This window comes from Ovis canadensis, chromosome 7 (genome assembly GCF_042477335.2).
Source record: "Ovis canadensis isolate MfBH-ARS-UI-01 breed Bighorn chromosome 7, ARS-UI_OviCan_v2, whole genome shotgun sequence".
NCBI lineage: Eukaryota > Metazoa > Chordata > Mammalia > Artiodactyla > Bovidae > Ovis > Ovis canadensis.
This window is the reverse complement of record NC_091251.1, coordinates 57,094,159-57,121,198: the sequence shown is the minus strand read 5'-3', so window position 1 is coordinate 57,121,198 and position 27,040 is coordinate 57,094,159. Positions and strand designations below refer to the sequence as shown.

The window sequence follows — 27,040 nt, the reverse complement described above, 5'->3', positions numbered from 1 at the left end:
AGAGTCTCTGCTCTCAGAGGGACTATTCTCCCCACACCACCACTCCAGCACGCTGCCATCCCGTGTCTCTGACTGCACCCCACACTCTTGTCTGGTTTGGGAGCTCTGTTGCCTGAAGTGGAATGCCATCCTCATCCCATGTGTGTAAACTCGCAGGCAGGCTCCTTGTCCTGCTCATCCCTTTGTCTTTCAAGAATCAGCTCCTCAGGCGAGCCTGACAGCAACATCACCACCCACAAAATGCAGGAATTCTGCTCCACCTTTGTGTCCCCAGGGCCAATGTACACTATCATAGGACTTAATCTGCTCCATTGTTGTGACCTGTTTACGTGTCTGCTCTCCCAACTCTCAGTGCATGCAAGGCATGGCTGTGTCCTGCTTGTCTCTGATCCCCACTGACCAGCCCACAGAGGGAATCATTAAGGATCAGTAAAAGAATAAGTGAATCAGTGAAGAGCCTGTTATTTCACAGCCTCTGGCAGTTTCTTATTACTTGGAGGAGCAGATGTAAAGTGGATGAAGCTGGAAAATCCAGCAGGGAGTTAATAAGCATTTTCTATGATCTGGGAGAGGGACCAGAAATCTGTCTTTGGGGAGACCCTCCTCGTGTTATGGGACAGGGCGTTTGGCCAAGCCCCCTCTTAGGAACCCAGGCTTGAGGCCAGTGTTGCTGTGAAAGCGCAGCCCCAGCTGTAACAGTCCCATTGCTGGTGCTTCAGGCCAAAATGCTAAGCCTTCTGTCTAGCCATCCAGTGATATAAATTGGATGCGTCTTTAACAGGTCTGTGCCCTTGCAAAGAACACTGTTTTTCTAGGGATTTAGCTATCCTGGCCTGGAATGTCTGGTGCCTCACCTATGATGTTATTACAGACTAAGCCAGCGGTTCTCAGCAGAAGCGATTTTGTCCCCTCAGGATTTTTGGTGACATCTGGAGACATTTTTGGTGTCATCACAGGGGGAAATGCTGCTGGCATCCAGTGGGTACATGGGCAGGCCGGAGATGCTGCTAAACACCATATGGTGCAGGGACAGCCCCCTGCAAAGAAACCTGCTGCCCCCAGTGCCAGCAGTGCAGAGCCTGGGAAGCTCTGGACTACTGTGATGGCCCTGCGTGGACCACACAGATCGCACATTGCAGAGGAGGTTTTTCTAAACAGAATGAAGCACTATTGCTGTCAGTCATCCTGGGGCCTGGCCTCTGGAAAGAGGAAACACAGGAGTCCAGGCCAGAAGGGCAGGACTGGCGCCTACGACTGATGGTAGGCGATCCCAGGGTCAGGGATTGTGGTTGCCCCCGGGGAGCATCGATGACAGACACACCTGTTTTAGGTTTTCCTTCGAGGCTCTTTGTGTTACCCCAGGACCTCAGTCAAATTCTGTTAAACCCCAAGGCCTAGTGAGTTTTTTTCTTTTTAAGTGACCATTTAATGAGTACTTTCTACATGCCAGACATCATTCTGCATCAGAGGTAGGCTAACATTTCCTACAAAAGGCCAGATAGCAGATATTTTAGGCTTTGTGAGCTATATGGTTTCTGCTGCTACTGCACAACTCTGTTAAAAAAAAAAAAAAAAAAAAGCAGCCATGGAGAATATGCAAACAGGTGAATGGTGAGTGTAGCTGTGTTCCAAGAAAATTTTATTTACAAAACAAGTGGTGGACTGGATTTAGCCCACGGGCCATAGTCCACCAACCACTGTTCTACATGCTTAGCAAGCGTTAATTAAAGTGCATGACAAGCCTAGGACAGAGGCGGTATGTTCTTATTTAGCAGATGTGGTGACTGAGACCCAAACCAGTGCCAGTAACCAGCCAGGCTGCCACTGACCCTGACCCTCACATTCTCCCCTACAGTAGCCTTTGGAGGGTCCAGAGCCTGGGCAGTGGGTGGCGGTTATCAGGTGATGAGAGATGACCAGCAGATAAGGCCTGGCGATAGTCCAGAGCTAAAGGGGAGAAACAGCAGTGCGCAGGGATTTGTGACCTGGTCAACATTCCTGGGGGCATCTAGAAATTACAAAAAGAGGGGATCTGATAAAAGATGTGAGCTTTCTGCAGCTCCCCAGGGTGGAACCTGACCTAAGTGAAGGCTCACTGGCCCCTCAGTGTTGACCTTTTATGAGCCCATTCTTCACCTACCAGCTTTCACAAAGAGGAAGTCCCTTCTGATATCTAACCTACAGCACTCTTGCTGTTATTTAAAGCTGCTCCCTCAGTTTTCAAACTTGCCGTTTGATGGTGCGTTTCACACCTGAAGATCTTCATCCAGGCTACTTCTGTCTCCTTTCCAGTTCAGTTCAGTCACTTGGTCGTGTCCGACTCTTTGTGACCCCATGGACTGCAGCACGCCAGGCTTCCCTGTCCATCACCAACTCCCAGAGTTTACTCAGACTCATGTCCATTGAGTAGGTGATGCCATCCAACCATCTCATCCTCTGTCATCCCCTTCTCCTCCTGCCTTCAATCCTTCCCAGCATCAGGGTCTTTTCCAGTGAGTCAATTCTTTGTATCAGATGGCCAAATAATTGGAGTTTCAGCTTCAGCATCTGTCCTTCCAATGAATATTTAGGACTGATTTCCTTTAGGATGGACTGGTTGGATCTCCTTGCTGTCCAAGGGACTCTCAGTTCAAAAGCATCAGTTCTTTGCTGCTCAGCTTTCTTTATAGTCCACCTCTCACATCCATACATGCCTACTGGAAAAACCATAGCTTTGACTAGACGGACCTTCGTTGGCAAAGTCATGTCTCTGCTTTTCAATATGCTGTCTAGGTTGGTCATAACTTTTCTTCCAAGGAGCAAGTGTCTTTTAATTTCATGGCTGCAGTCACCATCTGCAGTGATTTTTGGAGCTCAAAAAATGTCTGTCAAAATCTCCCTTCCAGAGGGGTGTGAAATGCAGTAGGAAGGTCAAGGGCTTTGGAGCCATTGACCAAGCTGCCAATCACAGCTCCACCACCTACTGGTTGTGTGACCTTGAATACAACTCTTAGATTCCCTGAGCTTGCTTACAAAAGGAATGCAGTATCACCCACCAGGCAGGACCCCAGAGCTTTTGGGAGGAATAAATGTGGTAGCTTAAGATCAATGTCTGTTTGTGATGGACTCCCAAGACATGCTGGTTCCCAGGCCCTTCTGAATGGAATAGTCTCAAGTCTTTTTTTGTTTTTTCACCTTAAGGGCTGTTTCCAACCTTTTAAAGCAAGTTCTCCCTTTCACCTCACCAGAAAACAAATCTAGGGCTCCCTGCATGTCTCCTCTTACTTCTAATGAGATATGTATGGAGATGTGGGCATTTCATTTCAGACCAGTTTCACCTCTGAAATCCTACCATCCCAGATCAAGTGCCACCTTCTCCCTGGTGCCTTCCCTGACACCCAGAGCCAAAAGCAAAGAGAGAAACAAACCATTCTTTCCTCATTCACTCAACAAGTGTATCTCCAGCTCCTCTCCTGGACTGGGCTCTGTGCCTCTGCCTGAGCAGCCTGCGAGGGGGTGTCACTCCCCACACACTGTGCTGATGTCCTTCTAGATAACTCTCCTTGAGACAAGAAAGGGCTCCTTCTCACCCCGTATCCCTCAAACACTGCCTTGCTTCCAGCAGGTTCGTGCTCAAAGAGCACCTTGGAGGAAAACATTCTCCAGTGCTAACCTGGCACGTTAGCCTTAGCTGGAGAGTGGGTACTTGGTTGCTAACCCAAAAGGCACCTATGCTTATCAAGGCAATTAAGTGAAGGGACAACATTAAATTCCTGCAGTTCTCAATTTTTTCCCCACAAGGAGTTTTCTGACCAGGCATCTTTGCACATACAGTCTTCCCTACAGACCTTTTGTGCTCAGTTTTACTCAGTAATGGGGCCTTTCCGACTCCAACCTTGCCGATGGCATTACACCAAGAGATTCATCAAGAGCTGGTTTGGGGGAGAATGGATACATGTATATGTAGGACTGGGTCCCTGAGTCCCTCCGCTGTTCACCTGAAACTGTCACACATTGTTAATTGGTTATACCCCAATACAAAATAAAAGGTTAAAAAAAGCCTAGAGGCTTGGGATGGGGCAATAGGAGAGAGGCTCAACAGGGAGGGGATATATGTATTCATATAGCTGACTCACTTTGCTGTGCAGCAGAAACTAACACAACATTGTAAAGCAGCTATACTCCAATTAAAAAAGAGAGAGAGAGCTGAAGGCTCTTGGGAAATTGCCAGAAAGAAGCACCCAGGGGCGAGGGGCAGGCTTTAAGATCTCACCCCAACACCTCTGTGAGCAATGAGATGTCAACGCACGTTCCGGTAGCTCAGCAACCAGCGGAGAGCCTCACTCCAGGTTCGGGTGCAGGAGATGGAGGTTGAGTGTGGGCTAAGGACACATCTGAGAATGTATGATAGATGCACATGAGTGTGGATGTGTGCGTGCGTGCGCATGTGTAAATGCATGCTTACGCCTCTCTCCTGAGTCACCAGGACTAAGCACGGGGCGGGGCGGGGGAGCCAGCAGCTCTCCTCATTCGGTGCCTGCCACCTTGCAGCGCGGCTGTGCTCACTCGATGTTCCTCACTGGGTGCGCTTTCTGCCCCACTCCACCCGCCCTCTTTGACCTGCTCTTCTCCTTCTGGCGTCTATTCCCTGTTCTTCTCTCCAACACTCATCTCTCTAACTCCTTCAGCTGTCCATCCTACTCTGAAGAATCTGAAAACAGTCATTATGGCCCCTGGAAGACCCCTGACATTTCTCCCAGCTGTGTGCTGCCGACAGTAACAATGACTTGAGGATATAGATTTTTTTTTCCTAGCAACCACGTTGGTCTTTAATCTACATTTCCCATGAGTGTGTTACAAGGAACTGTATCAAATGTTTATTTATGTCAATGGGTCTTAAGTCTATTGTGTTTTCTTTAACCACTAAGCCTTTTACTGATACAGAGAAGAAAAGCAGGTTATTTTGGCACCATTTGTTTCTGGCAAGTCTGTATTATTTACTTGGTTTAAAAATCACTGCATTTCCTCAGTGACTTTTGCTCAGTGTTGTGATGTGCCATGTAGAGTACACAATGCCTGGCATAAAATGAGCATCCACTAAATGTCTGGGAAAATACACGAGACTGAAATCAGGAGACGCAGATTCCAGTCTCTGCTCACTTTCTCATGCTTGGGCCAGTTGACGACGCTCAGGTTTTGTCGCCTCATCTGCAAATGATTGTGGGGCTTGGCTGCATCAGTGGTCCCCACTGGGGTCCCACCTGGGCAGCAATGGCAGTGGATGATGATTGGAATACTTCATGCAGCCCAACAGAGATTAGCCCTCATCCACATCAGGCTGCTCCAGCCAACAACAACATTCAGTTCAGTTCAGTCGCTCAGTTGTGTCCGACTCTTTGCGACCCCATGAATTGCAGCACGCCAGGCCTCCCTGTCCATCACCGTCTCCCGGAATTCACTCACGTCCATCGAGTCCATGATGCCATCCAGCCATCTCGTCCTCTGTCATCGCCTTCTCCTCCTGCCCCCAATCTCTCCCAGCATCAGAGTCTTTTCCAGTGAGTCAACTCTTCGCATGAGGTGGCCAAAGTACTGGAGTTTCAGCTTTAGCATCATTCCTTCCAAAGAAATCCCAGGGCTGATCTCCTTCAGAATGGACTGGTTGGATCTCCTTGCAGTCCAAGGGACTCTCAAGAGTGTTCTCCAATACCACAGTTCAAAAGCATCAATTCTTTGGCCCTCAGCCTTCTTCACAGTCCAACTCTCACATCCATACATGACCACAGGAAAAACCATAGCCTTGACTAGATGGACCTTTGTTGGCAAAGTAATGTCTCTGCTTTTCAATATGCTATCTAGGTTGGTCATAACTTTCCTTCCAAGAAGTAAGCGTCTTTAGGTGTCTACATTTCGGGCTGAGTTATATCAGTAAGTCAGGAGCCCCATTGCCCCTCCCTTGGTTCAGACTCTTGTGTCCCTCTGTCCCCACTTCCTCCAGCGTTTCACCCTCAATTTACTCTCCATGCTATAGCCAGGATGATCCTTCTAAAATGCTTTTCTCAGTTTTCTACTTAAAATACTCCATCTGTCTCCTGCTATCTCCAGAGTGAGGTCCCAACTCCGGCCAGCTCATGAGCCCCTCACTCTCTAGTCCATCTCCCCAGCCCCTTTCCTCCTCTCTGAGATCCTTGTTGGTCCCCTGGACCTACCAGCCCAGTTGATCCCTTACACCCCAAAGCTTTTTTAACCTCTTCCCTTTGCCTGGCTAGCTCTTACATGTCTTCCAGGCCTCAGCTTGGACATCACCTCCTCCAGGAAGCCTTCTCTGATTCTTTCCTAAGACACTAGGCAAAGTCACTCTCTTCTGTGCTTCATCTCTCTGCATTGTACTGCTAAGTCACTTCAGTCATGTCCGACTTTGTGCGACTCCACAGACAGCAGCCCAAAAGTCTCCCCCGTCCCTGGGATTTTCTAGGCAAGAACACTGGAGTGGGTTGCCATTTCCTTCTCTAATGCATGAAAGTGAAAAGTGAAAACGAAGTTGTTCAGTCGTGTCCAACCCTCAGCGACCCCATGGACTGCAGCCCTCCAGGCTCCTCTGTCCATAGGATTTTCCAGGCAAGAGTACTGGAGTGGGGTGCCATTGCCTTCTCCGCTCTGCATTGTAAGGCCCTATCTAATTCACTGTCTCCTCCCAGACTCTCAGTCTTATTCACGCCTTATGCGTCATTTCCTCAGCATCTAGTCTAATACTTGGCATTTAATATTTATAAATGTTTGTGGAAAAAATATGAATCAGTTATCTTGGGCTAACTTAAAACTTTGACTGTTTTCAGATCTGTCTTTGATTAATAAAAAAATGGGAGGGACTTCCCGGTGGCCCAGTGGCTATGACTCCACACTCCTGTTGTAGGGGGTGTGGGTTCAGTCCCTGGTCAGGGAACTATTACTATATCCCACATGCTTTACCCAATTAAGAGGTCACATGCCACAGCTAAAGACCTGTTGCAGACAAATAAATATATGAACAAAAACTTTAGAAGACAATTGGGGAAAATTAATTATTTCATTTGTTAAACCTTTTAAATAATGGTGTCCATGGAGGAGGGCAGAATAAAAGAGTGATGAATGTGTGGGGCACCATTACTCTCTGGTCCTTTCTAGATAGTGATTCCAGAAATTTATTTGTATAACACTTTGGTTCAGGATCAGAAAAAATACCTGTGAACGAGAAGGGCATCATCAATGAAGAATCTTTAGATCTGCAGATCATAGGAGCATGGGCAGTTACTCAAGTTGGAATCACCAATTTGCCTCTGGGCTTCCTGGTGGCAAAAGCCAAAAGAGGAAACAGCCATTTGCGTGAGTGCCTCAGACTTGCTACAAAACTTCTTTGTTCCGCAACCTTCAGAGTCACCTTTCCTCCTTTTTCAACTTCTCATGCAGTTCCCAGAAGATGGGGTGCCAAGCAGGGGCCTCACTACAAAAGCCCAGGCCCCATTCACCAGTGTCACCATTCCCCGCTGTAAGCAAGTCTCACTGGTCGTAACCAGGGAGCCCTTTCTGAGCCAACTGTCCCAGAGATGGGGGCATCGCGACTGTTTGCCCTGAAACTAACCACAGGCATCCTTATGAGGTCTGAATGGGTCTCCTCCCATTCACTCAGAAGTCACACAGCTGATGTATGTCTCAAGTTAATGATTGCAAAATCATTTAAAAAGCTAAAATGAGCTAAATGAACTATTTTATTTGGAGTTATACTAGTCATGAGGCAACCTTTATGGACACAAGGAGGTGGCAGCCCGTACTTGTTCCTTCCTGGTTGGCAAAAATCAAATACTTGCCAGGTCATTGGAAAGCTTGTACCTTAAAGCAATACTTTTGTTAACTAAAAAAAAGAAAAGCCCACATAGGTATAGGAATTCCCTGGACTCTGTACACTCACCACCTTGGCCCGGTTCAATCCCTGGTCAAGGAACTAAGATCCCACAAGCCATGTGGTATGACCAAAAAAAAAAAAAAAAAAAAAGATAAGCACCTAACTTATTTTCCTTAAAAATATTTGTCATACTGATCTAATACCTCTTAGGTATATAAGTAAACTGTGGCTAGACTGAAAATTGGAAGAAGTTAGAGTTCAAAATCTAATATGATTTCGCATTATTCCTCTGTGCTATGCATACTAGCTGTTAGTTTTACATTTTCTTGCCCCCACTGTTTCACTATTTAATTGTGGAAATTAAATCATTTCTCCTTTCTCTCTGCTCTTAGCATCTAACAGGGAACTTCTCTGGTGAGTATTTGTGGAACAGCTATCACATTTCATTGCTTCTAGATGCCATGGATTATAAGATATATCCCACTTACAGAGATGCTATAATGTAAAAAAAAAAAAAAAAGTTGCATCTGAGAATCACTACAATACAGTCTTTGTCCAGAGCAGGTGCGGGCTCTCTTTCCTGGCCATGTGGCGTGGCTGGCTGTGTTCTTGGGCGCCTCAGTAGTGCCTGTGCCCTTCACCCCCTCTGCCCCTGCAGCAGAGCAGGAGAGAGGGCCCTTGCTCCCTCTGAGGAGACTGTGGGAGCCTGCTGAGATGATCTTGGATCCATTCTCCATGAAAAACCAGACCTTCTCTGCCCAAGGCACCTTCACTCATCTGCTCTGAATTCAGCCCTTTTGCTTACAATCTTTTCTTTCTGATCTGGTTTACCCCAGGTGTTTGCTTCCCTCTCGTCATGCTGGGGATGGACTGCCAAGGGCTTTAACTGGCTGCTGGAGGGATGTGCCCTGCCCTCATCTGACTGCCTGGGGCTTGAGACCAGCATGCAGTAGAAAGGGCAAGTTTGAGCACAGCAAGAGGCCCCACAGAGCCCCTGGCAGGACCCCCTCCCAGGCAGCTCTCACCTCACAGTTCCAAGGCTTGTCTCTGCCCCAGGTGTGTGGGGGAACCTGCATGGGGCTGGGCTTAATGGAGCTCAGAATTCCCTGTAGCCCAGCACCAGATTTCTTCCCAGCTCTACTCCTAAACCCAAAATCAGAGCTCAGCCCAGAGGCTCAGAGGGGAGGAGTGCATTCTCTGGGCGGGGCAGCAAGGGATGCTCCAGTGATTTAACCTGCATGACTGAAGTGGCCACTGCTATGGAACTGGATATCTGTCCCGCAGATGCGAGGAAAGTGCCAGGGTAACTGGTCTGAAGGACAAGCTTGGGAAAAACTTTCTGGCATGTGAAGCCCATGGGACAAGAGCTTGGAACCCTTGGGGTTTTTTTGTTCAATCCCTATTTTTCTCACAAGGGAAACTCCTTTTATTTTTCAGAATATGGATGAACCTAGAGTATTCTTTCGAGGAGGCAATGGCAACCCACTCCAGTATTCTTGCCTGGAAAACCCCAAGGACGGAGGAGCCTGGTGGGCTGCAAGTTCATGGGGTCGCGAAGAGTTGGACACGACTGAGCAACTTCACTTTCACTTTCCACTTTCATGCATTAGAGAAGAAAATGGCAACCCACTCCAGTATTCTTGCCTGGAGAATCCCAGGGATGGGGAAGCCTGGTGGGCTGCTGTCTATGGGGTCAAACAACTGAAGCGACTTAGCAGCAGAAGCAGGAGCAGAGTATTCTTGCCTGGAGAATTCCATAGACACAGGAACCTGGCGAGCTACAGTCCATGGGTCACAAAAAGTCAGACACGACTGAGTGACTGACACTTCTTTTTTTTTTAAAGAAGGTAGTATGCTGAGACAAATAAGTCAGACAGGGAAGGACAAATGTGGTATGATTTTACTCATATGTGGAGTCTAAAAAATAAATAGCCATAGATACAGAGGACAAACAGGTGGTTGCCAGGGGGGAGGAAGGTAGGGAATGAAAAAGAAAAAAGGTAATTACGTGAGGTAGGGGACCCAGGTGGTGCAGTGGTAAAGAGTTTGCCTGCAATGCAGTGACCACGGAGACGCGGGTCGATCCCCAAGTTGGGAAGATGCTCTGGAGGGAGAAATGGCAACCCACTCCAGTATTCTTGCCTGAGAAATCCCATGGACAGAGGAGCCTGGCGGGCTACAGTCTTTGGAGTTGCAGAGAGTTGGACACGACTGAGCTGAAACAATGCTTATGCTTATGTAAGCTGATGAGTGCTAATTAGGTTGATTGTGGTGACCAATTCACAACATATATGAAACTATCACATTGGACACCTTTAATATATACACACTTTTTGCCAATTACGCCTCAATAAAGCTGAAGAATGATCTAAGAAAATAGTACAAATTTAAAAGGGGTCCTCCTCACCCATAAAACCTCAGGCAATTCAGAAAAGCATGAAGAGGTAGATCCTTTGTAAGACCTACCTCTCACGTTTGTTTGGTCTTGTAGACTTGACAAGGCAGTTACCCACCGATTAGCTAATAGAATTCCACCATAACCCCATGACACGAAGGGAAAGAAGGCAATTGGCCCCACTGCGTGCACACTAGCACCAGGCACTGCAAGCCCATTTCTGTGCATTATCTTACTGCATCCTCACCACAACTCGGGGAGAACAGATTCTCAAACTCGAGGGTGCATCAGCATCACCTGGTGGACTTATTAAAGCAGAGGGCTGGGCCCAGCCCCAGAGTTTCTGATTTGGAAGTAAATCTGGTAGGGGCCGGAGAACTTGTGTTTCTAACAAAGTCATACATGGTGCTTTCTTTGCTGCTAAAGGACTGGAGGTGAAGCGTTTGTGGTTTTTCTCCCAGACTCTCCCCGTGAGTTTCACTTGCCGTTCGCAGTGTCTGGGAAGAGCATCTGGAGCCTCAGGGCATGCTGATGCTGCCCCATCCTGGTGCCACTGAGGCAGATGCTGTTAGGACTCCCATCCTGTAGTTGAGAAAACCACGGTCCAAGGGAGGTACTTTCCTAAGGCCATTCACCCAGAAAGTGGCTGAGCTGCAATCTCCAGGAGGTCTGCCTGGTTCTGGGCACTGTACACTTTCCTCCTCTTCCACGTGGTTTTCTGCCTCACCCGCCCCCTCGCCACCACCCCCCCACCCCTTCACGACACTACCCCTGCTTTTAGGAACAAATGCTAGCTTCCCTATCTTTTCACCCAGTTGGTGAGCCAGCTGTGGACACGAAAATGCAGGCACCCAGAACACACAGACCTCAATTCTGCAACTCAGGAAAGATGAGAAATGATGACGAACGGGTGGACCACAGCACATCCAGGCAAACCCTGGATGTCACAACTTCTACTAGAAGTAACTGGAACTATAGCACAGATTTAATGAATAAATCATAGCGGGTTGGATTGCTAAGCCTCAAGGGAAACCCCCAAGAAGCAGGCATGGCGATTCAGTTCCCTGGTATGAAAAACATGTTCTGGCCCTTCTGGTTCTCTCTCCCCTAAGAGTGCTTTGTGCCTCTTGTCATTCATCCTCAGGCTGGAAGTGGTAATGGGGGAGAAGGCACTGGGATTCTGTGAGTTGGCCAGGCTCTACCTTTGGTATAGATAAGAATTCTCCTTAATGAAATCAGCCTTTTAATTGCATGTGTTCCATAACTGCTGTTTTAAGTTCTCCCTTTAGCTCTAAGTGATAGTCTTTTTCTTTTTTTCATTTATTTTTAATTGGATTCCAATTGCTTTACAATGTTGTGTTGGTTTCTGCTGTACAACAACAAGAATCAGCTCCATGTATACATATATCCCCTCCCTCTTGAGACTCCCAAACCCCAACCCTCTAGGTCATCACAGAGCATGGGCTGAGCGCCTGCGTTACACAGCAGCTTCCTGCTGGCTATCTATTAGTCTGTTTTTTAAACTGCCTTTGATACATGGTATCTTTAACCACTACTAAAGAAGAGAAAGGAAAGAGTTCTTCCTAGCTTCCTTGCATGTGTCCCCTGTCTAGTTCTAGCTCAGGAAGAACATCCTAAATCCCAGGGATAGTTTGATTGTAGCAACCTAATATTCCAGCAGATTTGGGACAGAAGAGGGGTGGAGGTGGGAGCCTGAAGAACCAGTGAGGTTCACCCTGATGGAGGAGCCCTTCCAAATTCCCAAAGGAAATCCTTTAAGATAAAGCATCTGTTGTCTGCGAGAGAGGAGAGCAGCTTGAGGAATGCGGTGGCAGCGCCTGGTCATGGGAGTCCTGCCTTGGGCCAAGAATCTGGGCAGGAGGGCCTATGAGCCCGGTTCCCGGCACCCCCAGGCTAAGCTGCCATCTTTCCAGAGTCCCCACACCAGAATGGAGGGGCTGGCCTGGTGAATGCCCCTCAATTCCCTAACTTGGGGTGAAATGGGGCTTGCTCACCTGCCAGGATGGGGGCTTGACTTCCTCTTCCCCTTACATCCTATCTCCCATGATGTGCATACATGCTAAGTCACTCAGTTGTGTCTGACTCTTTGCAACCCCAGGGACTGTAGCCTGCCAGGCTCCTCTGTCCTTGGGATTCTCCAGGCAAGAATACTGGAGTGGGTTGCCATTTCCTCTTCCAGGGGATCTTCCCGACCCAGGGATTGAACCCATGTCTCTTACATCTCCTGCATTGGCAGGTGGGCTCTTTACCATGAGCGCCACCTGAGAAGCTGTGAAGGTTTGTCTTATTTCTCCCAAATAGCGAATAGTGGCATTTGTCTGTTTCTGAACTACTCATATTGGAGGACCATCAGAGCAGTGTCTGGCATCCTCAGGGATGGAGCCCCAGGTCTGTTCTCTGTTCACATGATGTGTTCTTGGCTCATTAGTTTCTGTACAGTCATTCCTTTCAGTTGCTCTGTTGTTTTGAACACACTGAGGGTTTTTTGGTTGTTTCTTGTGGGAGGGCTGAAAACTCTATCCGGGTAAGGATGATTCTCCCAGCCAGCTGGAATTTAACTCTTTTATTGACTATAATATACATACAGAAAAGTGCATGTATCATAAGTAAGCTTGATGGCTTTTCACACACTGAACACAGCACCCACACCAAGGAACTGAAGGTGACCAGTATCCACTTCTTCCAATCACCTCCACACCCAAGGGCACCCCTATTCTGCTTTCTAACAGCCCTTGAACAGGCTGGAGTCCAGCCTCCCCTCATGAGTCAGCCTGACTTGCAGTTGCCCTCCATTTCAGAGTTGGTGGCTCAGCAGGATCAAGTTGGGACTGACTGCGGGGGGCAGGGCACTGATTCAGCACATGCCAACACATACCCGATGCTGCTGCATCCCCCCAGGAGGGACACCTGGGGCAGGGTTGGCCCCATCCTGGCTGTCAGATGGTCCTCCTGTCTCCAGGAGGCCATCGAGGAGGTCAGTCCAGTGACTCAGTGTGGAGGGGGAAGGGGCTCAAATTCCCTTTCCATGTGCTTCTAGAAGTCCTACCATGTGTTCCTGGCAGCCAGAGGCCTGCAGAGCAGGATGACTCAGCGGCATCTACGTGCAAAGTAGCTGAGGTCTGCACCCTGGGAAAACCAGCACACGGCCTCGGGTTGGACTTGCCCCATTCGGTGCAGCCCGTGTTGTTTGGAAACCATTTCCCCCTGGCATCTATGCCAGGCTCTCTGTTTACCTGTGTGACTGTGAACATTGATGCCAGCTGCCAGCCTGGACCTGTTTGGCTCCTTAGCTATCCTCCATCCGGCCTCTTTCATGGGCCCTCACTGACCTGACTCCACATCACGTGTGTGCTCACTTCACTAATAAAAAGCCAGGTTTGCCTCTGTGCTCACCCTCATACATGTCTTGCATCCTTAGACTCTGACCTCTGCTTCCTCAGCAAGGAGCCACCCTAACTGTCTGGGGTAGGAGGGACAGAGGGCTGGCCAGCACAAGGGGTCAGGAAGAAATGCTTCTGGATTAGTCAATACGGCTGTACAGAGGCCCTCCCCAGGGAGCCCCATGTCATGCCTAAGTGGCAGTAAGATTTTCCTCCTCTACCTCTTGACATGGTGTCTCTCTGCTCTCCATGACTTCCTTGCTCCACTCTGTAGGCTGTCCTACAGAGGCAGGGAGCCCTGGAGAGGCATAACTGCTGTCTCCACTTACTGGGAAGCCAGGAGAAGAGCTGGGGCAGGTTTCCTCTGACTCAGGCTAGAGAGGTCTTGGGAATCATCTTCTCAGAGGTTCTCTAACAGATTGCCTAAGGATCACCTGAAATAGACACGTTTTTCAGGTTCCCTCCCTCCCAGAAATCTGCATATCTGGAAGGCATTCCAGGTGATTCTGATGCAGGTGACCCCAAGCCATAGCTTGAGGAACACTGATCAAACAACCCCTTCCCCAAGTCACAGGTGGGAAGAAAGCGAGACCCCGAGGGTTCACACCAGACCACAAGGAACGAGGTGCAGACCTCAAGTCCCTGCTTCTTTCCTTCTTTCCGCGCCTGCCCTGCTCCTGTCTCCTCCCACACGCCGGCGGGCGGAGGGGGGAGGTGGGCAGGGGGCGGGCTTATACCCAGACTCTGGGTTCCTCCTTAGACAGGGCTCTTGCCCCGCCCTGCCTTACCCTCTTACTGCCACCCCTTTAAACTGGACATTAAGACACAGAATGGTGTTTCTTCAAGGGCCAAATGTCTTCCTGCCTCTCTCCTATTTTTTCTCTTGCACCCCCTGTCACCCTCTACTCTCCTTAAAACACAGATTACCCTCAACCCCATCCCTCCATCCATGAGACAAAGTGGGGAAAGCCTGGCCTCCTCCTCCATGCTCCCCTGTTTGACCCACCTTATCTTTCTGACCTTAGAGTCTATCCCTCCCCCCGTAACAATGTCTCTGAATGTCTTCCCTCAAATGCCATCTTGCTCTTTCTTGCCTCCACTCATGTGACACCATCATTAACTTGGCCGGTAGCACTTCTTTCTGGCCATACTGAATCCTCCCGATCCCCTACAGTCCACGTGAAAGCCCTCTTCCTCCAGGAAGCTTTTCTTAACCATCCAGTCCTAGCATTCTTCTTCTCTGAACCATCAGAGCACTGAACCGTTTACTTGTTATCTGCTTTTATTACCTATTATATTCTGCTTTGAATTGTGAGCTTTAAGTAATTCCCAGCTACAGACCACAGCCTACCAGCCTACGCTTCTAATTATCCACCCACTTAGCAATGTGCTTTGCACATAATAAGTAAGTAAGGGATGTTAGCAGTGATGGAGCCTTGCAATGCTAGAGGCCAGGAGACCTTGACCTGGAGGCAACTAACTGATTAGATCAGGGAATTTTCTAAGCCTCTTGGGCTAACAAACATCTAAAGGCTAGCTAGAAAATCCAAGTCAGATCTTTCTCTGGATTCTGCTTCCTCTGTTGTAATGGGCTTCCCTGCCTGTCACCACCCTTCCTGTGCCAATGTGGCCAGTTTCTCCCTCCCGCTCCCCACAGCAATCTCTCTTGCATATCCCTTGTCACTCAGTCCCAAACAAGACATTATTAATATCCCTGCACTTGCCAGTGGACCCTGGGGCTTGGCCCTCACCCCCCATTCCAGCTGATGACCAGTTCCCATTCACTGCACACGCATTAGCTGAGCCTATTTGAAGCTGCTTACCTCAAAACCCTTTTGCACACCCGTGACATCCGTGTCTCTCCATTTAAGACAACCATTCCTCTTTTACTGAGGATCGACCATCACTGCTTGGTCCCTTGCTTGCTTACAAACATGACAACAAGAAGTTAATGCTAAACACACTGGCAGCTTAAGTTCTGGGACCTGGGCCTAACTTTCAGAAAGGAGCCCTTTATTCTTTGTTTATTGTAGGATGAATGTCCTACAGAGGAGAAGGGCACTCTCCTGCTTAGGGCCCCTGCAGTCTGAAGGGAACCTGGGCATCCTCACCTGGGTGGTTTGCAGGAATCTGAAAACCTTAACACTGTGACTCGCAATTCAAATGCACAAAGCAGGCTCAGCTCCTCAGAGAAAGAGCTGTCTGTGACCCATGTGGAGCAAGTCTTTGGGGAGGACTTTGTGTCCTCCTTTAACAAGACCAGAACTGCTCTCCCTAACCCCCTAAATAATCTCCACAAAACAAGGAGTTTCTCATTAAATATAGCCATCTCTTCAAAAAAATAAAGATCGCTACTTACCTATATAGGTCCACTTGGATCCTGCAAAGAAGAAAACAAAGGAAGTAAGTGCAATTGAGCTTGAACAAGTTAGAGAAAATACGGCAGATTTTGCTATTATTATTTGGGGGATGGGGGCATGCCACACAGCTTGTGGGATTTTAGTTCCCCAACCAGGGATTGAATCCAGGCTCTCAGCAGTAAAAGCTCTGAATCCTAACCACTGGACCACCAGGGAATTCCCCAGATTTTACTTTTAAATGGGCAAGATTGAGAAGGAGGTAGATGCTGAGAACTTCAAACTTTTTCATTGTGGAGAAAGGGGACTAAACCCTTTTGCACTGTTGGTGGGTATGTAAATTGGTACAGCCACTATGGAAAAGAGTATTCAGGTTTCTCACAAAAATTAAAAACAGAACTACCATATGATCCAGAAATTCCACTCCTGGGTATTTATCCAGAGAAAACAAAAACTAATTAGGAAAGATATATGCACTCCCATGTTCATTGCAGCATTATTTACAACAGCCAAGATATGGAAAGAACCCAAGTGCTGCCCATCAATAGAGGAATGGATGAAAAAGATATAGGATATATATATATATATATATATATATATATATATATATACACACACACATATACACACATACACACCATGGAATATTACTCAGCCATGAAAAGAATAAAATATTGCCATTTATGACATGGTGAACCTAGAGGGTATTATATTAAGTGAAATAAGAGAAAGATAAATACTGTATGATTTCACTTATATGTGGAATCTAAAAAAAAATGAACAAACAAGACTAGCAGTTATAGATACAGAGAACAAACAGTTGGTTGTCACAGGAGAGGTGCATAAAGGAGAGGAAATAGGTAAGAGAGATTAAGAGGTATAAACTTCCAGTTACAAAATAAATGAGTCACCAATATTAAACGTACACTGTGAGGAATACAGTCAACTGTAGTATCTGTGGATGGTGACATATTTTAAATGTATAGGAAAAAATCACTAATCTATATTCAGGAAATAACATACTGTTGTAGGTCAATATACTTTAAAAACAAACTCACTCATAGAAAAGGAGATCAGATTAGTGGTTCCCAGAGGGAAGGGGCTGGGGCAGAGGGAACTGGATAAAGATGACCAAAAGGTTCTAACTTCTAGGAATAAGTCCTAGGAACGTGATGTATTAATACAACATGATAAATATAATCAAGACTGCTGTGTGTTACGTATGAAAGTTGTTAAGAGAATAAATCCCAAAGAGTTCTCATCACAAGGAAAAATTCTTTCTATATGATTTTGTACATGTATGAGATAATAGACGTTTGCTAAACTTATCGTGATAATCTCTTCATGAAATATATGCCACATTATTATACCACACACCTTAAATTCATCCAGTGCTTTAAGTCAGGTGTATCTCAATAAAACTGGAAGAAAAAAATTTAAAACATACAACCTTTCTCAGAGTCTGTGTTGGAAAAACTGCCTCTCAGAACACCTGTGCTTCCAGGGAAGGGGCACAAGGCAATGATTCTCTGCAGGGGTCCAGGGGTCAGGGAGGGGGCTTCTTTATCAGAAACCTCCCGTATATCTTAGAAAAGCCACATTTCACTATCCAAATAGTTAATAAATTCACAAGGCTCAAAACTCAAGAGCCACCAAGAGGAACACAGTGAGAGCACTTCCTACCACCCAACCTCCCTGCTTCATTAGACTCAACCAGTTTCACAGTGTGACGTGTATACACGCATCTGTATTCTCTTCCCTTCTTTTTTTGCTGGCCTCTGGGAAATGCTGTTTTGCATCTTGCTTTTCCCCTACTTAACAACGCAGCCTAGAGAAGAGTTCCAGCCCATTCCAAAAGGAAAGTTTTTATTTGAGGAAGCTGCCCCATCATCACCGGAGTTAGAATTCCACAGGTGGCGGCAATGCGGAGGAGAGGTCCTGCCAGGAGTGTAATGAAAGTCACCTGTCACCTCCCACTCACACCCTTCACTCATAAACGTCCTTCATGCTAACAACTAAATATAGTTTTAGAAAGTCATTGCACAGATAACCAGCAGGGACCAATGGTGTAGCACAGGGAGCAATAGGCAGTGCTTTGTAATAACATAAAAGGATAAAGAATCTGAAAAAGAATACGTATGTATATGTGTATCTGAATTACTTTGTTGTACACCTGAAACTAACACAACATTGGAAATTAACTACACTTCAATTAAAAAAAAAAAAAGAGTCGTTGTGGAGCTATGCTCTTGACACACTTCCCTCTTTATCTCCAGGAAGAGCCCGAGACCCTGAATTGAGACTCGGGGTGTCTGTCTCAGGACACATTACAGGGAGGGGACTGTTCAACCCCTATGTTCCTGTCTCCCAACTTCACCAGGTGCTTCCAGGATTCTGGGCCCATCTGCAGGAGGAAGACTCATATCTCCTTTCTCTCGGGAATTGATTTGCAGTAAAACTCACCTGACCAGTCACCTGGTGCTCACTTCTCACAACTGGGCATTTCCTACTCAGGCCAATAGTGCTTTTGAAAAATATAAGATAATTTGGCTTGTTTTTCTATGTAAGCTGGTTAATCACCTATTTTTTTTAATTGCTTTTCTGTTTCATTTCTTTGTCTCAGTGTTTTTAATTTTCAAATTCAATTCTTTTGGTAATTTTTTCAAATTACACTTGCATGTGGTTTAAAGAGTCAGATGGTTCTATCCACATCAGGCTTTCAATGAAATATCAGTCCCCTAACACTCCTGAGTCACTTTCCTGTTCCTATGGCAACCACTTTGAATTCTTTTAACATAATTATTTTGGCATTATCTCCACAACTCTATAAAAATATACCTATGTTGAGCCTTCATGATTTGCTTAGGTTTAGGCATTATTTGTTGACAGCCCACTTTGGAAGAAAAGGACTAAGGGCTCTTTCACACACCCATCTCCTTGATTTCTAGATAAAGCAATGAGAGACCATAAGGCAAAGTGGATCAATTCCTATTAAGAAGCATTTCTCCACATTTCCCATTACTTCCCATGAACTTAGAGAATCTTTGAGCTAGAGGCAGTAGTCCAGACCCCTTAGAGTATTTGCTGCCTTTCCTCATCAAAAATGCCCATAAGCTTGAACACAAGAAACTTCATGTACAGTTAATTTCATAGGCGGTCCATAGAACTGTGTTGGTTTCTTGTTCTGTGTGTTTTTCCTTTTTCTTTATTTTACTGTAAACTTCTTTGCCACAAGCTTTTCTGCCACAAATTGTTATTGCATAATTAACTGGCAGTAAGACATTTCTGCCATGAAAGACCAAATAACTGGTTGACAGTTTTTGGTTTGGCAGTTGGATTTCTACTGCATTAGCATTCCAATGCATTAGCATTTCTTCCAGTTAGTGATGTTACTGATGGCTTTATCCAGCTGACCGATGATGATCGTTAGCACCAAGAATTGGGCTCTTACTTTGAAACACACTACACTGGAGGAAAAAGAGGCCGAGGGCCTCAAAGGTTGAGCCAGCATTTCCCACAACTTTGAAACATCTTTCAACAGATAGGTGACAAGATGCCAAGAATCCAGCACAGGGTAGAGGCTTTCACACTGCAACACAAAGCTCAGGTACAAACATGCACCCTTATACTTGGAAGCTGGTACTTCTCTTAAGGAAGGAAAAGGGCGATGCTGACTGAGAAGACGAATCAACCACAAACAAACCAAAAAAAGTATAAAATACCATGAACGAAAGACTTGGAAGGCAGATGCTTAGGTACAGCCCACAAGATAAAATCAGTTATTTGCACAGTATTACTATGAATCTACATACATTTTAAAATGTATTCAAATATTTTATATTTGTTAGAAAGCCTTTTAAATTTTTATTTATTTCTTATGTTTCATTGTGTCCTTTAAACTTTTTATTGGAGTAGATCTACAGTGTTAGTTTCAGGTATATGCAAGCTGAGCCAGTTATACATACACACACACACACACACACACACATATATATCTCCAGTTTTTAAGATTCCTTTCCCATGTTATACACACACACACACACACACACACACACACATGTATCTCCACTGTTTTTAAGATTCCTTTCCCATGTAGGTCCATTACAGAGTATTGAGTAGAGTTCCCTGTGCTTTACAAAAGTCCTTATTAATTATCTCTTAATGTATAGTAGTGTGTATATGTCAATCCCAATCTCCCAATTTATCCCTCCTCGCCTTCCCTCCCCCGCCATAATCATGTTTTCGTACACTTGACTCTATTTCTGTTCATTATGTCTTTTTTGATGTCCTGCTTTTACTTTTTATTATTTTATTTTCTGTAGCAAAATTGCCTTATGGGCCAGCTACACCTTGAAAATGCTTGTGGCAAAAATGTGTACCATGACAGTACCCGGGACCCCACAGAGCCCCTGAAACCTACTATGGTTTAGGTTTAGGGCTTAATAGTCCCTAAATTCACCTCCTCTGAATCAGCAGTTAGATGAAGACATTCAGAACTATGGCGAGCCCAAACTTCTATGTGACCCTCAAGTTTACTGCTAGCCTCTCATTGACACAATAATGAAAAGGGGGGGCGGGGAAGCATGGCTTGGGAACCAAGCTGCAGAAAACTTCAAAGCACCTTTCTGAACATTTTCCTTTGGCGTTCTGTTTGAGGGGTTTTTTTAAAATACAACCTTGGATTTCAGAGGCAGAGGAAGCCAGAGGATTGTCACTTAGCTGGCCAGAGCACTTGGAGGCCCAGGATGTAAAATCTCACAAGGAGCAGGGAATTTCATCTCAGTGCTTCCCTGGAGAGACACAGGCCACTCAGTGATCCTGGAGGCCACCAGGAAAAAACATCTGCAACCACTGAGCGGTCCTGCATTGGCCAGAAATTTTAATTGCACCTGCACCAAAATCAAACCATGGCCTTAACAGCCTGTATCTTCTGCTCCTTTCCCCGAAGACTGCTAAGCTGAGGTTTCCATATTGTTGCAGTGCTCATCCTCAGATGAGGCATCAGCACAATGCTCCAGTAAACTCAGTGTGATCGCGTGCCTCTGGGACTGTAAGGGCTCAAGGACACAGGCCTGGGGACATGTTCTTAAAAAGCAGCAGAGCAATCTTTCCTGCCCTCGTTTTGCTGAGCGACCCTGCTTGGACCTCAAGACTCCGTGCTTTGGGTATAAATGGCCGTGTCTGGAGGGGCTTGAAAGCTGGAGTCTGGAGAGGAAAGGCACCGTAAAATGAAGGGGAGGGTGATCTGGGTCAGGGAGTCTCACTGGATGGAGGTCAGTGCCCAGTTTGGTTAATTGTCTGCTAGAACTGAGGTCAAGAAAACTTTATAAAGGAAGGGTGCAAAAAAAAAAAAAAAAAGGAAGGATGCACCTTTGGTTTATTTGGAAATGGCCCCTCCTGGTTTCCCACCTCTCGCTTTAGGGGCAAAGATCTTCACAGAATTAAATTGCCCCTGACCCAGGCAGGCCAGGCAAAGGACCCTCCCTGTGGCTGCACCTCAGTAGCTTCCTGAGGGCGTCTGTTCTAAGAAGGTCATCACTTCTTTCCTGAGCACTGGGAGGTCCAGGTGGATGCCTGTTAGAACCTGCAGCCCCAGCTTATCCTGGGCAGGGAGAATGTTCTGGCTGCTTTCGGAGGAAACGATGTTTACAAAGATTCAGGTCAGGGGTTCTGGGCCCTGCTTGCTCCCTGTCCTGGATGCTAGAACCTTCCCTGACTAACCAATGTCCGGGGAGCCCAAAGCTGCCCAGCTGTCCACACCAGGCTCAGGCAGAGCAGGTTCTGCAGAATTCATAGAAATGTTACCCCCACCCCCTGCCCCAGCAACTGAGAGTTCCCAGGTTATCTCTGGAAGATGCTTGACTTTTATTATGCCCTCTCCCTCTCTGACCCCGAGGTTTGCCAGTGCCAGTCACTGAGAATTCAGGTGCTCCAGGAAGATCCCCTGGAGGAGGGCATAGCAACCCACTCCAGTATTCTTGCCTGGAGAATTTTATGGACAGAGGAGCCTGGCGGGCTACAGTCCATGGAGTTGCAAAGAGCTGGACACGACTGAGTGACTTAGCATGCATGCAGGCAGAGGACAGACCACTTTCTCACCCACTGCCCAGCTTAACCCCCCTCCACACTTGTGTTAACACTGACACTTTACATCTCGGTGAGTTTTGCTCTGACTAAAAACCCAAGAAACCTGCCTGAGGAAGAACAGAATAAAAGCTGTGTTCTTAGAATCAAGGGGTAAGCAGGCTGGCTGCTCAGTGTACAGTGAAAGTAGTTTTTTATTCATTTATTTTTTTTTACTGAAAACTTTCCCCAGCCCAACTGGGAGAACGGAAAAGAGAGAAGGGCAAGGAGGAGGGGGAGAGGAGGGTCCAGAGGGTCGGAGAAGCACAGCGGGGAGAAGGAGCTGTCCCCAGAGTGAGGGGAGAAACAGGCTTTCAGAAGAGGGTCGGTAAAGGGCTTCTCCCTCGTCTTGGAGCTAAAAGGGAGATTTCAAGTCAGACTTTGGGTTACAGTGCGGCTTTCTTCAGAGGGGAATATATATTAAAGTCTGCCGTTTTAGAAACTAATTTCCACTTTTATAACTTCTTTCTCCCAACCACTTTCTCCCTCACCAGCATATCAAGCCAGCTAGTGGACTCGAACTGAATTAAGAGGACAAGGCTGCTGACAGCCAGGCTCCCTCTGCCTCCCTGCCATGCCCCCTGGGCACCATGCCCTCTGACGGGAGGGGGCTCCAGCTTTCACGCCTCTGAGCAGAACCAGCTTCTCACCACCACCACCCAGCCAGGGAATATGGACTGGCAGCCATTCTCGTCACTCTGGGCTCTTCTAGGAATGTTTCAGCCTAGCCTGGGTCTAGGAATGGTCGCCGGAGAAGGCAATAGCCACCCACTCCAGTACTCTTGCCTGGAAACTCCCATGGACAGAGGAGCCTAGTAGGCTGCCGTCTATGGGGTCGCACAGAGTTGGACGTTAGCAGCAGCAGCAGGAATGGTTGCACCTACAAATGTCCGTACAAACACTCGGGGCAAACTCTGTCAAGGGCACTAGGCACCATCTGTTACTCAGGAAGTTTCTGTAAGTCACCATCTGCTCCTCCAGAAAAGGGCTTGCCCAGCTGTGGAGACCCAGGCAGAAGCCCTCACCTTAGCTGCTGGCTGGCCACGGGCTTCCCTGATGGCTCAGAGGGTAAGGATCTGCCTACAATGCACGACACACAGGAGAGCCAGGTTTGATCTCCTCAAGGAGGGTATGGCAACCCACTCCAGTATTCTTGCCTTTAGAATTCCATGAACAGAGAAGCCTGGGGGGCTACAGTCCACGGGGTCCCAAAAAATGGGACACAACTGAGCAACTAACACTATAGTTGCTGGCTACAACTCGCCTCCCTGACCCAAGCCCCTCTACCATCTCCTGCTACTGGCTGGGCACCACCAGCCTCAGCCCTTCAGGGTCCAAAGCCCTAACTAACTACAGTCAGAAATAAGGTTATGCATGCTTGTCTGAGGGCACGTCGCGCACACACACGTACAACTTCAGAGTAGTAAAGCTCTTCTGGAGAAAAACAATGATTAGGATGAGATGCATCATCTCTTTGACTTGGAGGTAAAACTTAATGGTAAAGAGTCTCCTCCAAAGGAAAGCACCCACCACTGTGCGAACCCTCCCTGGTAGAGAGGCTGCTCAGGAACACCCCAGACACTATTCTGCTGCCTGCACGTGGATCGGGGCACAATATTTTACATCCTGGTTCTGTTTCTCCTCCTCGGGTTAGCAAATTCCCAAGCCACCTCTCCAGCGCTGCGAGTGGGTGTTGGAGGGTGTACTCCGAGAAGGCACAAACGGATTTTGATGCGAGGACAATGTCCGGCAAACCGCTTCCCGACTACCCCGCCCACCCTGCGAAACCAGAACGGATCCTCCATTCCAAAGGAAAATGAAGCATCCTTCGTAAAAACGTACTGTTGGAGACCCTGCAGGTCCTTCCCCGCTCCCCGCAAATGATTTTACTTTAAAGAGCCGCGTGAGGACTCCTTCTGCCCAGGTGTGGCTGAGCGCTCGGGATTGTTCGGAAAGAAGAGGCAGAAGAAACTTTACCATTGAGCGGGGCTGGGCTGGAAGGCTGTTCCTTTAAGACCACGAGCAGGAGCACGGCCGCCGCGTGCAGGCTGCGGAGAGGCATCTTCGGGCGGCTCCGGCGCGGGCGGAGAGCGCGGGCTGCGGGCGGCTGAGCTCCTCCTCGCCCTCTGGCTCGGGCGCTGGGGCTGGCGGGGCGCTCACCCGGACCTTGTGCGCGCAGCCGGGCGTCACGGCCAGCACCTCTGTTCTTTGGGCTCCTGGCTTCCCGAGGGCTGATTTTATGGAGCGACTCAGGCCCAAACAGATGATGTCATCGGGTGGGGGGGAGAACGCCCTGCCTAGGGGAGGTCTGGCGCCCCAGTTCCAAGGTGAGTTGTAACCCTGACTTCAGCCGCTCTCCGCGGGGCAGTGGCCCGGGCGCTCCTTGAGCCGGGGCTGGCGCGGAACCCAGTTCTCCGTGGAAGCCGCAGGCGGGCGGGGGAGAGATACGCCTGCCTGGACCCAGTGGGGAGGGGTGCGTCCAGGGACGCGCTTCAGTGGCCACGACCTTGGGCCGTCATTGCCTCAATGAGAAGCCCCCTAAGTACAATACCAGTCTGGGACAGAGACTCCTGTGCCCCCATCGTGTGCTTGCCTGGACTGGGCACACCTTACGAACTGGACGAGACACCTATGGATTAGGAAGGATGGGCTGCATTCAAATTCAGAATTTCTGTGGACTGTACAGTCAGTTCACAGAAAGGTCCTGAAAAGGTCTTACCTTTGAAATATAGATGCAAAGAAATTAACAGGTAAATAGCATGGGGTTGAGGGTGTGCTGTGAAATAGAAATAGATATGTAGGTAAAAAGAAGAAATGAACAGCTTGGCTAAGCAATTAGACTTTCACTTCAGAGCAGGTAAGTAGGCAAAGCTCTTAACTAGTTCATAATATCAATCTTTCTCTAGGAAGCTGGGGAGGAAGGAGGGGGTCTCTTTTCTGGGCACTTGGATGAAAGAAAAGGACTTGCATGATTTCTTGAGCTCCTACTTGATTTCCCAAGTGGCGCTAGTGGTAAAGAGCCCGCCTACCAGTGTGGGAGACATTAGAGATGCTGGTTCGATCCCTGGGTTGGAAAGATCCCCTGGAGGAGGGAATGGCAACCCACTCCTGTATTCTTGCCTGGAGAATCCCATGGACAGAGGAACCTGGCGGGCTCCTGTCCCAAGGGTCACAAAGAGTTGGATCTGACTGAAGCGACTTAGCATGCAGGTCACTCAGTGCAAGACTCTGTACCAGGCATTTTGCCTTTTGGCTCAGATTAATGTTGGTGTCGTTTTCAGTGCGTATTATCAGCCCCTGTTGCTCATTTTTGTCCACTTGCCTCGCATGTCTGTATTCTTTTAAATAAATAAATATATGTATATATATACAGTGTGTGTTAAAGTTAGTTGCTCACTTGTGTCTGACTCTTTGGGACCCCATGGACTGTAGCCTGCCAGGCTCCTCTGTTCATGGGATTCTCAGGCAGGAATACTAGCATGGGTTGCCATTTCCTTCTCCAGAAATCTTCCCTACTCAGGGATCAAATCCAGGTCTGCATCTAGTCACATGCTGATACTTGTTGTCTGATCCCCTTTGTATTTAGTCCATGTTCAGTCGTTAAGTCAAAGGTCTTACTAACTTACTGCCTCTGGCGTGCACTGAATTTTCCTGCTGCTGTGACTGCCACTTGCTGCTCCCACCACCAGTCTTGTTATTGGTGCTTCTGGCTTCCGTGGGTCCTCTGACTGTGTCTGGTCCCGGTGGTTTGGCTCTGTTTCCTTCCTGCTCAGTGACTCTGCCTATTCTCTTGGCTCCCTGCCGCCCACAGGCATTGTTCAAATCACATGGTCTGCTGAAGCGTGCCCACCCCCAGCCCTGGTACAGGACCCCTGGTTTTGTGACCTGAATCATCCTACACTCTTCTCTTGGCCACAGTTGCCTGACCAGCCCTCACCCCTCTGGTCTGTGCTGATCTCAGTCCAGGTGGGCTCTCAGGCTGGCCTCAATGACTGATGAAGCTGCTTGTCCGTGGTAGTTTTGGAACGACAGACCAGCTTTTCTGCTGAAGCCACAGGAAGCACATGCCACCCACATTTCAAGGGGTGCTACTGTTCTGTTCATATCTGCTCAGCCATTGTTTGGGTTAATAAAGGGCTATGAAGTCTTGTTGAGGAAGTTGTTACAAAGACAGTCTTGTTACAAGCACTTTCAAACCACCGTAGACTTAGGGATGACCTTTTCTGCTTATAGCTCTTGATCAAGAGCCACACCTCTAGGGTGGTGAGTGAGCGTTTCACTATCCTTCTTAAGACATTCGTGTCTCTGATTCGTCATCAAGGGCTTTACAAAATGAAGTGCACTAGAGAAACACCAGAGGTTGGGGAGGAGCTGCTGCAGGTTCAGAAATGCACACCATGGAAGTGAAATCACTCACCCCACATTTCACTACTAGTTCAAAGGAAGCTGGGTCGGGCACACACATTTTGTTACTCCCATTCCATTCTGTCTGGCTAAACAGTAAGTCCAGTTTCTTCTTGAGCATGCATCCCTAAGCATTCCCCAAGGATCCCCAGAGATGGAGAAGTTTAAAAAGGGGATGGATTTAAGAGAATGTTGTGAACTGAGTTTGATGGAGAGAAAGGAGAGGGTTGGAACGTTTATTGCAGAGCTAGATCAAAGATCTGGTTAATTGGTAAAGAATAGATAGCAATTAAAAGAGGATTGAGAATATAAACAGAGACCCAATTGTTCTAAGTGCTTTGTTTTTTTCTTTCTAGTTTTATTGAGATATAATTGATACATAGCACTGTATAATTTTAAGGTATACAGCCTAATGATTTCAGTTACATACATCATGAAATGATTTCCACAATAAGTTTAGTGAACATCCATTGTCTGATATATGTACAAAACAAAAGAAAAA

General features: G+C 47.4%; 1 protein-coding gene and 1 long non-coding RNA gene across 3 annotated transcripts in view; one reads left to right on the top strand and one right to left on the bottom strand.

Moving 5' to 3' along the window:
* CA12 (carbonic anhydrase 12) overlaps nucleotides 1-24,574 on the bottom strand; it is a 65,434-nt gene extending 40,860 nt beyond the window's left edge. Inside the window, exons 1-2 of one of the 2 annotated variants that reach the window (XM_069596251.1) lie at nucleotides 24,112-24,574; nucleotides 16,014-16,034 (exon numbers count right to left, since the gene is read on the bottom strand). In XM_069596251.1, coding sequence (XP_069452352.1) covers nucleotides 16,014-16,034; nucleotides 24,112-24,196 — 106 coding nt within the window. In that variant the 5' untranslated portion in view covers nucleotides 24,197-24,574. The remainder of the gene's footprint in view (nucleotides 1-16,013; nucleotides 16,035-24,111) is intronic. The other variant, XM_069596252.1, reaches the window with a different exon arrangement.
* LOC138443601 (uncharacterized) overlaps nucleotides 22,055-27,040 on the top strand; it is a 28,232-nt gene continuing 23,246 nt past the window's right edge. The window contains exon 1 of the long non-coding RNA XR_011258218.1: nucleotides 22,055-24,461. This is a non-coding gene — a long non-coding RNA (uncharacterized lncRNA). The remainder of the gene's footprint in view (nucleotides 24,462-27,040) is intronic.